This window comes from Amphiura filiformis, chromosome 3, assembly GCF_039555335.1.
Source record: "Amphiura filiformis chromosome 3, Afil_fr2py, whole genome shotgun sequence".
In the NCBI taxonomy this organism is placed as follows: domain Eukaryota; kingdom Metazoa; phylum Echinodermata; class Ophiuroidea; order Amphilepidida; family Amphiuridae; genus Amphiura; species Amphiura filiformis.
In genome coordinates, this window is record NC_092630.1 from 27,571,708 (window position 1) to 27,586,712 (window position 15,005).

The 15,005-nt window shown below is 35.9% G+C and overlaps 1 protein-coding gene across 2 annotated transcripts in view; it reads left to right on the plus strand.

The window, feature by feature from the left end:
* Positions 1–652: 652 nt before the first annotated feature.
* Positions 653–15,005, plus strand: part of LOC140148301 (galactosylceramide sulfotransferase-like) — a 31,992-nt gene continuing 17,639 nt past the window's right edge. The window contains exons 1-3 of one of the 2 annotated variants that reach the window (XM_072170199.1): positions 653–1,201; positions 9,419–9,519; positions 11,368–13,603. In XM_072170199.1, the coding sequence (XP_072026300.1) occupies positions 1,094–1,201; positions 9,419–9,519; positions 11,368–12,799 (1,641 nt within the window). In that variant the 5' untranslated portion in view covers positions 653–1,093 and the 3' untranslated portion in view covers positions 12,800–13,603. Of the gene's footprint in view, positions 1,202–9,418; positions 9,520–11,367; positions 13,604–15,005 lie in introns of those variants that run through there. The other variant, XR_011858468.1, reaches the window with a different exon arrangement.

Here is a 15,005-nt window from a genome sequence, read left to right on the forward strand (position 1 = left end):
TCCAGGGGGGCTGGAAGTGTTGGATCAGGGCCCGGATCAGGGCAAGTTTGTTTGATTTGTTTTGGGCCGATTTCTTCCATTTTCATGCGTTATTGATTTTGTATTTACAATTAGGTAGATCAAGTTGGGATTTTTTATTGAAAGCGGGCAAAGAGGTTTTTTTTTAAATTTAAACATTGCTTTGCAATTCAGTGCTCATTGTGCTGCGGTATAGCCGCTTTTTTCTTCAAATTTCATATATTATTGTATTCACAGTTTGGCTGGGTCAAATTGAATAAATAGTGATATAGTCGGCAAAAGTGGGCAACGTTTTATATATTAAAAAAATAACAGTCCCCCTCCCCGGTAAATATAATGGTCCCGGATAATGGTGCGTCCCTAAACCATGATAACTTGCTTCTATTCCAGCCGGGCATTCTTGATCAAGGGTCAGAGGAAACAAGGTCTTCACCGTACAGGGGGACCTTCAACCGCCAAACTTTTATGTCATCAATTCAAACACAGATAAATAGAATAACAATATTCAAGCGATTTTATCTGCTTCTTGCCTTGGAAATAAATTATTTGTCTGCAGGACCACTAAATACCTATGGTGATCTGAACTTGAATATGACCTGTGGTTAATGCGGGAACTAATCTGATCATACTGAGGCTATTATGTAGACTGTGTTTTCACATAGTCGCACTTTAATGTGTGTGCCATTGTGCTGACTGCTGATCTGGTCGAAATGTCCATTTTATCGCCAGTGATGTCACATCCCTGAGTCAAAACTCGCCGGCACATTGCTGATAAATATTGACCATTTGGTTTAACTGTCGTTAACCAAACACAGATAGCCATGCAACCTGGACGCCAACAAAGATATTCGAACAATTTTACGTGCTGGACGCAACTGCCTAGCAAATAGGCCTAAACTTGGTAAAACATGGATATAAATTGTAATTTCAGACATCTCCATCGAAGATATAGATGACGAAAGGTTCTTAAGGGGTTCTTAATTCTATCAGCTTCATGGTCATGATGATGGCATCTGCACCACCAATGATGTCTTCGTTCGGTGTTTGAAGGAAGTTGATTTTGTGCCTACAATAAATGCTGACGTGGTCAACATCAGTACCAACAGCCTACAGTACTATATTATCCGTCCCAGAAGAAACATATTGCGTGTATTTTGAGTTGATAATCATGAGTGAAAGAGGGGTAAGATAATTATAAGAATCACGTGCAATATGCATATAGGCATATGTTAACAACTGTCTACAACTATGGAGTACAAGTCTACAAAATACAAAGTAGGGCCTACTACATGTAGATGTAGTACTATAGTACTTAGTAGTAGGCCTATAAGTCATACAAGTCCCAGCAGCAAACACAAGTTTTCGTAAAAATGGTAGAATAAATTGCCAGAATAAAGGGCACGGTGAAGTTGGCTCGAGATTAGAGATTAGATATTCGTTATTACATTGAATATTACTCTTTCAATTATAGTTCTGCATTGATCAAGTGTACTTGAGTAATATCAGACATATTTTAGACATTCAAAATTTTTGGCAACATTTTGGCCCAAAGGTTGAATTTTTTAAACTTCGTTATTTGGCCGAATTGAGTGAGTTGTTTTTCCGGGTTTTTTTTTTTCATACAAAATGTTTTCATGACATTAATATATAACCCGATATTTGAAAATCTCACGGGCACTTCAATGAATTAAAGTAAACGACTGATTTATTTTTTAGGTTGAAAATGTAGCGGCCTATACGCACACCATTCTTAAAAAATTAAGAAAAATAAATAGATGTATAGGCCTTTTGCTTTGTACATGTGGAAAACTTGTTCTCAGATGCGGTGGGCGATTTTACCCTCCGTATTCATGTGCAACTTTTCCCGTCTCCGTTGAATTGGAGGATGCATGGGTCAGACCAGAGCCCGCGGTCAGACATTAAGGTGGCATATGAGGCATTTTCTGGAAACTAGAAAATGGTCTGAACATGTTTTAAATAAATCAATAGATTAGGGCAAAGTATACCAATATGCCTTTTGTTTGAAGCAAATCGGACATACGGTTTTCATAATATATCAATTTATATTTTCTTTGTATTTGATCAATAATCAATGTATAGTAATATGACTGAAAGGCTTATTAAAATTTGCCAATATTTTGCTAAAAGCAATGCATAAATGTTCAGGGAACTTTATTTTTGCATACTTTAGCCTTGAAACGTGGTCAAATTGTTTCTAATATTTTCTAATGCATTATAATAGTGAAGACGCCCTCTAATTTGCATGATTAATAAGCTAATTTGCATAAATGCTAATTTGCATGGGTTGCTAGCTAATTAATTATGCATACATTATCTGGAAGTCATACAACAGCCTTGCAGGAAAATAGCTCCTGAGTTAAATCAATTCATTTAAATCTGTAGGCCTAATCATTACAAAGAAAAGTAATTCTCACACCTAATTTTAAGAGCCTTATAATGTTTTTATTTTTTGAAAATTCCCTAGTTTTGATTTTAATAGCCTACATGGAAGGTGCTATGGTCACCAAACTTTCGGGGATGGTAAATAAGCTTAATACCTACATTCTCTCGCCAGGATTTCTGGATTTTTGAATTTTTTTTTCCATTTTTTATTTTAGGGAATGTTAGAAACACTGTAGCTTAAATTAGAAGCACTTAGTTGGAAAAAGCTGTCGAGAGAATTTAGATATTAATCTTATTTACCAGCTACCTCCTGTTGGCTAATAAAATCCTAGAATTTGGGTAATTTAGTGTTTCTAGAAAAAATCAAGAAAACACAAAAAAGTACCAACATTCCTTTTAAATATATACTTAAGTAATACAAAGTTAGAAAATAAACTTGGTTTGTATTATTCTGTGATATATTGGCAGCAAAATGAAACTTAAATTTTTTATATACAACTGCACTATAAAGGAGAGAAAATCAGTTTTAATAAAATCTTTGTTTTGAAAAGTTTCGCTATTTTGAGAAATTGGCAAAGTGCCAAAAAACCCTTCCCTGTAGTAATTCAATGGGATTTTAAGATGACAACAAATTGCATAAGTCAAAAACGCTTTGTTGGAAAAAATTAAAACTTGGCAAGTAAGGTTTTCTCATCGATACACACATCCTATATCATTTTCAAGGAGTTCTGTGCATGACTATAGCCGATAAAGCCACCTTAACATTACGTATCAAATTCCCAAATATCAATGTACAATGGCTAAACATTAAACGCCGATACTTTAACATGTCTTGTATTTAAACACGTTTACAAAGTGAAGGCAAGAATGTGTTTAGAAAAGTGTTTAAATGCTAAACACTGTTTTTACAGTCTAGATAGAATGACATGGTAAATATTGAACAGTCCCTCATCGAGCCATCATGTTCAAGCATCGGAGTATATATAAATATAAATGGTATAGGCCTAAATTGTTTAGAATCACGTTGCTTCCATTTAAATTTACAACAAAGCAAACACAAGAATGGTTTTAAACATGTTATAAACACGTTTTGGTGTTATTCAAAACGTATAATAACATTTAAATGTCGGGTTATATAAAGGTCATAAAGATGTTTTTAAAACGTTTTATTTTATATGAAAACAAGAAATGTCTTTAAAAAAGACGGCGCAGCGATTGAAGAAAAAATGTTGGATTTCACATTCACTGGGAGGACATCAGGCTTAAAAATGAGCTAACGACACTGTAAAAAAGAGAATGCAAGCAGATAAAGTTTGTATTGTTTGTTTCTTTTATTTTGTCTTACAAACCCACAAGGAGGGCACAAATTTATATGCTGAGTACCGTATACTTAGTTCATTTCTTGGTATATGTTTTGATGACATTTACTTAAAATGAAAAACACATTCACAAGTTTGTACTTAACATAAATGAGTTATAAGGTTTTATGCATTTGAGCCTTTATTAGGAATGATTACAAACATAATACTGTGGTATGGGGTAATACATGTACATTTATATTATAATAGCAATTCCTCACTGATAGCATGGATAGTGTCCAAGTCTGATGACGAGTCTTCAGGTTCATATTGTGGTTTGGATACCATTGACTGACATCGGGTATGGCCATTGCTTTCAATTTTGCGATGAATAGTTGTATCATTTTATTAACCAATTACAGGTAGGCCTATTGCTGGAACTTGAGCATTAAGAACAGAGATTTAGACTGACCCAAACCCGAAGTCAATATTCAGGGTGTACTAGAAGATATACAGGGTGTAAAAATGAACATTTTAATGAACATGTGGTATAGTTTTCTTTTCAGGAATATTTTCTCAATCTGATGACCACAAAATCAAACAGAGCTTGAATTGAAAAAGCCAACCAGAATTATATACTTTATTTTGGGTGCGATGTTTGCTTCTATATATACAGGGTGATCATTTACAACACCGTTAATTTTTTTTAAACGGTGTCAAAATGTTATTATTTTTTGCCAACTGTTAAATAACATGTTAAAATGATTTGCATCAGTTCAGCCGTATCGGAGACCAAGGTCTCTGGGACCATGGTTTCATTTGGGTCAATGTCAGTCACTTCATGGAGAATGAATACAAATCCAATGTATTTTGAAATATATTGACTATAATTACAGAAATTGTATATCTTTGAACATGTATTGAAGACACAAAATGTTTTTGTTTTTTTCACGGCATGTGAAATAATGCCACTTGCCCTCACATCTCATATGCACAGTTTATTCCTTACATATACTATGTCTTGAATAGCTATTGTAGCCCACCAATCCTGTGGTTAAGAGACTAGGAAATAATTCCTAATATCTCATACCCTAGTTTGTATATATTTATCTAATCCTGCCCCACATGACAAGGACTATTTAGCCCTTAAATCCGGCAAAGAGACTGTTCAGTGTAGGAAATTTTTAGCCTTTTTAAGTTTTTTATAAACATGTTTGCAATTGGCTTATAGCAATCACATGCTGGCAATACACATAACTGATTGGTTAATCAAAACTAGACAGGTCATGGTCAGTATACTGAATGTTTACTTTGTGATTAGGCCTATCGTCTGCATAGAAAACTATACAGCAGGCGATTTACTTCAGAAAAAGTTCAATATAGCTACATTGCACAAAACTAAGTCCATTATCTACAGTTAATTGAATGTTTATTGACTCTTGTAATAACCCAGCAATGTGTGTATAAAGCTGTATAATATATTTTCTGTTACAAAATAATAATTGGTGTTCATAAATGCAGGGCTATGAGACAAATATCCCTGACAAAAGTTAACAAGACCCGGAGCGAGCAAGACCAAAATGGCTGTGTAAATTTGTTTACTTAAGTGATAAGGCATCTTGCATACAATTTTCTTCGTAGTTATAGCCAAATTTGTTTCCTGAAGGTGGCTTAAAAACATATAAATGCAAAATGAGATCCTGTGGGCCTATAGGTGGCTTAAAAACCTAAATGCAAAATGAGGTTTAAAAAAAAATTCCAGAGTCAAGACGCAGGTATCATTATTAAGCCTCATATCACTTACCGTATTTATTGTCGAATAAGTGCAGAGTAGGTTAGATATGAATATTAAATTACCAAAGTAGCTCAAAGTAGGCCTACTATACACCTGATCCGTGAACTTGTCTTTTTTAAAGACAAATTCTTGTTTGGGTTTTTATTTTTAGTCAACCACGAATGATCCTAGCATTTAGCTCAAGATGCAGGGTTACTCCAAACCCGAAAAATATATTTAAAAAAATGGGCAGTTTTTGAGAAAAGCACAAAATCTGATTTTCCATGCCAATTTTTTTCGTCCATCAACTGACCCTTAATTTATAAAAATCGACGAAAATTGCGTTTTTATATGTAGCTAGGGCTATTATGCAAAACAATGTCTAAAATTCCCACTTTGAGTGATCCTGTGTGCCAAGTGCCAACTTAACATTGCCTTTTACATTGAGATCTAATTGTTGCAATAAATAATTATGGTTTGGGCATCCCTGCATATGGTGGGGTCATACGTACATATACAGGGTGAGTCAAAAAAGTGCAATAGAGAAAAGAATCCATTTTTATTTAAGACATGTTATAAATGATATATCCATTAGTGACCTTGTGCAAATCAAGGAATTGGCATTTACTTTTTTGTTTTTATGACACATTTCATAGCGATACCCAATTTTAATGTTTGTCCAAGAGACATCTAAAATTTGAATGTCAGCAGACTCTGTGTAAAGTAGATTTAGAACAACTGCCATTTTCTTAACCTCATTGGCATTGAAATAAAATGGGGCACCCAAAGTGTTATTGCCCTTGGTCTAGTTTAAGGAGAAGAAACATTATTTGTTGTTATTTTCATTTTACCTTTACTTTAAAGATGTTTATTCTCTATCAAAAACATACAAATTTGTAGGCGGGTTTTTCAAATGTCGAAATGAAATGCGCACAAATTGAAGTGGAGTGAATTACAAAATATGCAATAAGTTGGACATATTGGGATTAAAAAATTTGAGTTGGAGTCGAGTGAGGTATGAAGGACTTGAAGTAATGTTAGAACGTTTGTTTGAACAGAAAAAAAGAAATTGAAATAATGCAAAAATCAACCTTATTTAAGTTAAAGTCAGTTTCAGAGCTGGTGCCTTTATCGTGCATTGTGTGCTCTCATTCAAAATACATGGTGGACAAATAATGAAATTGGGTATCGTAGCAAAAAGGACTCATACAAATTAAACGGTAGTTGTGATTCACATCATTTTTTCACAGAAGGTGACTATTGAGTGTGGCATTTATAGAAACCTTCAATAATGGGAAAGTTCAACTTGGTTCTCACATATATATCGATTCTTTGCTCTATTTCACTTTTTTTACTCACCCTGTATATTATTCTGCGTGACCGGACTTCAAGCGTAGATCCAAAACTCGTTTGTCAGAATAACCACAAGAGTCTCGCAAGTCCACTATACCTTTCCTGTTTGGTGACTAATTGACACTATGGACCACAATCGCCTCATCCTAATGGCATAGTTCAATAATGTCAATAAACAATCGTACTAGTGCAAAATTTGACCTCAAGTTGCAGGGTATGAGTTTTTGTACCCAATTTGCCAAAGTTCATTCAATGAATGTGCAAATGTATTGGGGTTAAAAGAACTGTGCCCTGATAGATGAGCATGTTGTGGATCCTAGTGTGAATGACATTTGATTACTTTGGTTACAAAAACCCATACTCCATAACTTGAGATCAAATAATGTTGATGTGGAGTTTAATGAACTGTGCCATAGTCATCGAGGTCATTGGCTAACAGAGCGTGTTCGTCCTGGATATAAAATCGCCGGCCAATTACTTCATTAAGATTCATTTAGGTCCTACCGAGCAACTGGACCACTGTGAACTATGCCTTTTACCTTCAATCTTTGGAACAGCAAGGCTCACCGGTGACCGAGCTTCAACCATGTAAACGATTTGCGCAAAATTCAAGAGGTATCATCATTTATGGAATTCGGAATTCCCACCCCCTCCGAGCAAATTTCTTGAGGAATGTAACTACTGCATTATAATTATCAAGGATGTTGCGAATTTCGTATTTTAAAATATTGCTTCGTGGGGATAATTCCAGGGATAAGGCCTTAAAGTTTTGACACCATTGAATAAATTAAACATAATTATTATAAAAATATGAGAACGGGATTTTTTTTTTTCGGGGGGATGGGCAAAGTAAGCAGTGAGGGTTTCTTTGGCCAGAGGGATTAGGTGGGAGAGGGAAAACTGTTTGCCAAGAAGGATAACTTTTGCGGGATAACTTTTCCACCCATATTTAGTGAAATTCTTCAAGTTTAATAAAACAAAACTGAAAACCGAATCGTGAGTGATAATATACCCCATATTAGCCGGGCTTATTATTAGCGAACATGTTTTATTAGACTCAAATAAGAGTATAATTATGTTCAATTAACTAATGACATTTTACGATTATTAGGCTGCTCTCATCTCGTACAGAGCTTTGGCGTTACATTAAACACTCATTGTTTCTCAATGTAATTAACAAACGGAAAAGCCAATCAGACGTTGATATCCTTATGTCTTACTATGATGAACATCACATAATTGATCATTGTATTCCGGGTAATGAAGCTTAATGATTAATGAACTCTCACAGAAACAGAAGGAAGTCTGATGACCGGCCAAAGAGATTACATAACCTGACTGTGTGATCAAAGAATTAATACATAACAAGATATCCCGGGCAAGATATATATTTTAATAGGTTGCCTAAAAGCCCTGGCTACCCTTTATACATGATCGCTAATAATATTTTTAATGGGTTGCCTAAAATGGATATAGGTGTAGGGCTGGCACTTTCGCACTAAGGGGCATTCGGTGAGAGCAAAATGTAAAAAATATGGGGTCATTGGGTGAGAGCATGATTTTTGGCATTCGGTGAGAGCAAAATGTAAAAAATATGGGGTCATTGGGTGAGAGCATGACCTTTTTTTGAAATGGAATCTTTGGGTGAGAACCGAAACAGCGCCACAAAAACCGCAAAAATCGAATTTTTAGTTCTAAATAGCGTCAAATTTCTTTGTTTTTTCAAAATAAGTAACAAAATCAGTGATAATTGAAAGTTGCTGTTCAAATTGAACTTGTAAGGGTCTTTGGGTGACAGATCAAATGGAAAAATAGGGGGTCTTCGGGTGACAGAGCCGGGACAGAGCATGTGTTCGTAAAAAAATATGGGGTCTTTGGGTGACAGCGATGCTGAAAAAGGGGTCTTAACAGCCCTACATACGCGTCACCTCCAAAGTTGAAGTGCCCCCCCCCCCCACCCCGGGCCTCAGCTAGCCTCACCGCCACCAGTCACTACTTACTCCAAACAAGAACTGTCTTTAAAAGAAAACACGACACGGATGAAGATCATTTTATAATTTTGCATTATTTTACAAACGCCCCAGGAATGTCGGTAATTTGTTTAAGGCCATAAAAGTGCAATCTTTTAAATTGAATTTGGGTGGGTTTTTTCAAACCTGGCGTACACATGTCAGAACTCATATTTAATTGGAAGTGTTTATAGAACAACAGAGCAATTTTGAATTAATTTGTGCTCGTGAACAACGAAATGTGGTGACTTTGTACACATTCTCACAAATTTCTTTTGCTGGGTTCCAATTATTCGCCTGTGTATGTAGTCCAGGAAGCTGTTCAATACCACCAGTGCATTTTGCTGTTGTGTCAGTTGGATAACTAATTGGTTACTAACATGTGTTTAGAGTAGAGTACTGAAGTAATCCTGTGTGTAATTTTGGTCATTTTTATGGACAGGATTTTAAGATATGACCTTGTGAAAAAATTATAAGCTTCTTTGAGCCCAGTTTATGGTTTATCTCGTCATTTATACAATTACCAGTACATTGACTGTGTTATCATCTCCCTCTCTTTTCAGAAATCAGCATTTGTGGGCGTAGTGTTTACGGTATTCTTATTATATTCCATCTTTGCTGCCTTTCTCCCGCCTGATCCAAGCATTATACAGCATCGCTGGCCGTAAGTATATTTATGACGTAGGCCTAGTTTTGAACCATTTATTTTTATTATTGTGATAAAAAATAAAAATGTATTTTAAGGCAAAAAAAAAAAAGGTTTGTCTCAAAGCTCACGAGTGGTTTGAAAACAAATGCGAAATGCTATTTTTTAAAGTTTTATTCCTGACTTGGTATTTTTATGGTATTTTGAGAAACAAAATCTGATTTTCGCCAAATTTTTCGGGAAAAAAAGATTTTTTTTTAAAATGTCCGCATTTCATTTTTTTTGAAATCTCTGATTTTAGAAATGCGCGCGCAAACTTTGAGGCAAACCTGTTTTTTTTTGCCTGATGAAAATGCAACAATTATTGCTCTAAGAATAGCAATAACCACTTTGACTTCCAACAAACAAACAATGCTAGTTCCGTAGTTCGTTTATAATATAAACGAACTATCATATTATATGAAACAGATATTAATTAAGTAAAGTCGAACAATATTTAAATAACCATAATTGTTTACAGTGCATGAATCGAGCCTGGCGTATTTATCATGTTTATAGGTTTATTAAGGCCATCTTAATTAAATCCTGTGTCTCAAAGCTTGTGAGAAATAAAAAACCTAATACGGAATGCGGTTTTTTTTATTGAATTTTTTTTATGTGTCATTTCTGGATTTCGGACAAAATTGTTTTGCAAAAATTATCCAATGTTGCAAATATTGGAACAATAGACAAATTTTAATTTAAATAAAAGTCACTGCTACAAACTATTATTCTTCTCTTTTATTGTTTTCGTGTCCAAAAATTGCAAAACAAATCTGAAACTTTTGATCAAATATCAATTTTGGGTTTAATTTTTACCTTTTTGTTAAAAAAAAATTAAAAAGGCATAAAAAATTTTCTTGATTTTCAAAGAGGACTACGCGCACGATTTTACTAACGCGGCCTAATATCTCGAAAAAGTCTACGTGACAGTTTATTTACCGCAAAGTGAATGACTTGTTGTTTCAAGTGAGTTCAACAAACCCCCGGGAACAAACCTTCACATTGACATTGAACATGAATTGACTTCCCATTGAGTGCAAATCAAGTGCGTATGTTATTACAGTAGAAAGGGGGGGGTGGCACCAGGAATTTTATTCGGGGGCATGGGGAGAAAGTGTATTTCAGGGGGCAAAATCGACAAATTTTGCCCAAAATTGCCGCAAAAAGTGGACATTTACGTAATTTTTTTGGTTTGCCTCAAAAGGGGGGGGGGGCAAGAATAATATTTATTTGCCCCCGCCCCCCGTCCCCCGCACCATTATACGTGACGCAGCGCGCAGATGACGCCACAAAGTAGCCGGCGTTTAACCGGCCACCCCGGCACTATGTCACCTAATCGATAATGCAAAATAACGAAACATCCTTTAAAAAAAACCTAAAAACACAAGAATAGGCTATTGTAAAAAACACAAACATTCACAACATTCTAAAATAACGGAAAATATCAGTAGACATTAAGATAACACTGAATTTTAGGAGATATTCTAAAATAACTTGTTTTTAAAGGATACTTTGCGTTATCGATGAAGTGGCATGAGGCTTTTAAACCGAAAACCGGGGTTCATTTCTGGACATATAAGGGAACCGAAATCATTGTATATAAATATATGATACAGTCAAGAAAATATATGATGAAAATATCATGCCCAGCAAGAGAATAACAAATTAACGACACTTCATAAACATACATGTTTTAAATACACCATAATGTACAACAGTGTTCAGCAACAAAATTTAAAGAAACACTAAAAACACTAAAAAGATTGGCACAAGTGCCGAATTACTTTTTAATATTTTCCCCGTTTGTGTCTCTTTCATTTCCAGGCAGCCAAGATCTCCATATCGTGACGCAAACATTTCTACTTCAATTCCAAATGTCTCAACAACCATCAGCAGCGATGTGGGCACCACTCCCGAACCTGTCCATAATTGCTCCGCGTCGAAAACCTTGGTATACATTAAATCCCACAAAACAGGAAGCACCACACTTCAGACCATCGTCAACAGATTCGGCTTCTACCATAATCTTTCCTTCGTCTTTAATAAGAAATCTTCCTATAATGGTCACTTTTATTTTATACCTGTTACAGTCAAAAGTCCACAGACTTATTTTCTTCCACCTTTGGGTGTTCGCGCTGGGGATTATAGGAAATATAAAGATTACGACATGTTGGCTGTCCATGTACGATACAACAGGACGGCAATGGACAAATTCATGAAGAAAGACGTTAAGTATATTTCTATTATACGGGAACCAAGCGACCAGTGGGAATCCGCGTTCACTCAGTTCTTGTTTGAAGACGCCTTTCCAGATGCGAAGTCAATTCCTAAAGAGAAATGGATAGAAATGTTTTTAGAGAAACCATCTTTTTATCGCGAAAAATTACACTACATGAAGTTTGAAAATGTAATGGGAAGAAGGTGGTATTATGCGCAAAATAGTCAGATGTACGATTTGGGATTAGACACTGGTCATTCGTTTTATAACGAAACCATCATAAATGCCACCATCAGGAGTATTGATAAGGAATTTGTTATGATTCTTGTTTTGGAATATTTTGACGAATCTTTGTTGATTTTAAAGAAAGAATTATGCTGGGATTATGAAGATATTGTTTATATTCCTAAGAATCTGCGCGATTCGAGGCGAAATTTAACCGATGAAGTGCGTCAAAAAATACGGGAATTCAATTATGCGGATGTTTTACTCTACGACTATTTCAACAAAACCTTATGGAGAAAAATCAAAGAATATGGACCTAAGTTTGAAGAGGACTTGCAATATTTTAAGAATTTGAATCAGCACATAACCAACGAGTGTGGAAATGCTAACCGAAATACTTTCAAAAAGGGTAAAAGGATTTTTAAATATAAGGACTCTGAATTTTCACCAAAGAAAAATGCCACATTCTTTTGTCGTACAGTGGCGGAAAATAAAAGGGCATTATTTCAAAGGGTATACGAACGGCAGAATCCTTACAAAAAACGTCCACGTCCTCCTGCAAAGACACTGCCGAAGCAAGAACCCAGCCGAGTTTCGGCTGCTCGTAATCGTATTCAAGAAACCGCAATAGCCGCAAAGGCACGGGCAGTACGGTTACTTCAGGCTCACAATGCAAAGATAAACTCAGGAATTGCAAAAACCTCAGGGGCTAGTACTAACATGACTAATAACAATCCGACTTCGCAGCTCACTCCGAAGAAAAACATAGACGCACCTGTCGCAGAGCACGAAGATGAACATAGGCCTATATAACGACTGACGAAGGTGTCCGTCAAACGCTGACGAATCAGCAACCTAGATATTTGAAAGAAACTGAATCCTATATAATTTTGAAATGGTTATCTCTAGGAGAGTGCGTGCTTCTCGCTCGTGAAGCATCATTTTGCAGCCCGCAGACGATTTATGTCTTGAATTCTCCTTTGGAAAGCAGTATCCAGAATCGATCGCACCCTGTGGGATGTGACATTGAAAGAAGTTAATTCCGTGGCACGGATTGCCGATTTCCAGCAGCATAACGTCACTGGACGGGAAAAAACTCATGTACTTTTTTCCCTTGAACATGAATAAAGCAAACCATTCAATATATAAAGTCCACACCTACAAGTCTTTATCCATTTTCAAGGGCCAAATGAGGTGTTTCTTGCATATACTTGGCCCATGAACATGGATAAAGCAACCTCTTCATTATAAAGTCTACACGTACCTACAAGGCTTTATCCATGTTCAAGGATCAAAAGTACATATGAGGTTATCCCGCTCAGTGACGATATTTATCATGTTTATTATGTAAAAGCCACCGTATAGTCCGATATCTTGCTGACGTTTGACTGTTACGTTGCAACAGACGTAACGGCTAATTTTCCGACAGCGTCTTTAGCACGCAGCGGCTAAAGTTGCCCTGTGCAGAAAACGTCGAGAAGGAGAACAAAGAACTAAACAAAACTGTTCACTTGATCAGCAACTCAAAACTGAGAACCGAAGTCGATGCCAAGAAATGAAACACATCTGTCGCAACGAAAAATCGCCACAATGATGTTGGACTTAAATACGGTGCGTGTGTTTACATTCCCGATTGTCAACTTGTCAGAGCACGAAGACGAACATAGACCTATACCGTAAAACCTCGTCTACAAGCATATATAGTGTTTTTGATGAAAGTTAAGTTAATACGATACATGTTTAAATATTCCAATACAATAGATTGGTCTTTCAATAATACTTGTTTGTATATGCTTGGAACTGTAATTTATTTGCCGAAATTCCATAATGACGCCTGGTTTAATTTAGCTTTTATCTGAAGCACTCTATATGCTTGTAGACGAGGTTTTACGGTATAACGACTGACGAAGGTGTCTGTCAAACGCTGACGAATCAGCAAGCAAGAAATTTGAATCCTATATAATTTTGAAATGGTATCATTTTACAGCCCGCAGAAGATTTGTGTTTTGAACTTGCTTTTGGGAACAGAAAGTAGTATCCAGAATCAATCGTAGTTGTATGTGATGTGACATTGAAAGCAGTTAATTCCGTATGTGTATATCCTGGAATTCCGTATGTGTATTATGAACTTGAAAAGCTTGTTTCCAAACCAGGTTAAGTCCACAAACACATGTGTCTGATTTACCTGTGCGATATTGCAATGGATAGTAAGTTCAGTTGGATGCACCATTACAAAAGCAAATAGTGGATGGGTTCACAGTAACAATACTGTGTGAGGCCTTTGTTTCCCAAATGAGAACAATAGTCTGCATATTGTTTAGCAGCATTATTGTGTGTAATGTTGATGGTAGGCCTACAACTCTTTGTTGCTAATGTCAAACTTGTCAAAGTAGGCCCCTAATTGTAATTGTATCATACAAGTAAATGAGAAACATTGGGTTGTGGACTTAACATGGTGTGGAAACAAGATCTTCATATCCTACACACGGGATTGCGATTTCCAACTAACAACATATCTATGTATGTAAAGGCCACCGTATATTCTTGTTGACGTTTTGTTGACGTCGGGCTAATTTTCCGACAGCGTCTTTAGCACAAAGCGGCTAAAAGTTGCCCCTGTGCAGAAAATGTCGAGAAGAAGAACAAAGAACTAAACAAAACTAATCACTTGAGCAGCAAATCAAGACCGAGAACCGAAGTCAATGCCACTCACTATAGGCCACAATGGCCTCATCTCAAAGCCATAGTTCAGTTCAATAACCTCAATCAAACAATCATAGTACAAAATTTGACCTAAAGTTGCAGAGTATGAGTTTTTGTACCCAAATTTTCAAAGGTCATTCAATGAATGTACAAATGTATTGGAGTTGAAGAACTGTGCCCTGATAGATGAGCACCCGAAAGTTAGCATCTTATTAGTGTACTTCGGTTATATATATATTTATAAATGCGCTTTTATAAATACGCATGTGACCACCTCCGCGCTGCCATAACAGCTTGTAGATAGTAAGTCTCGAAG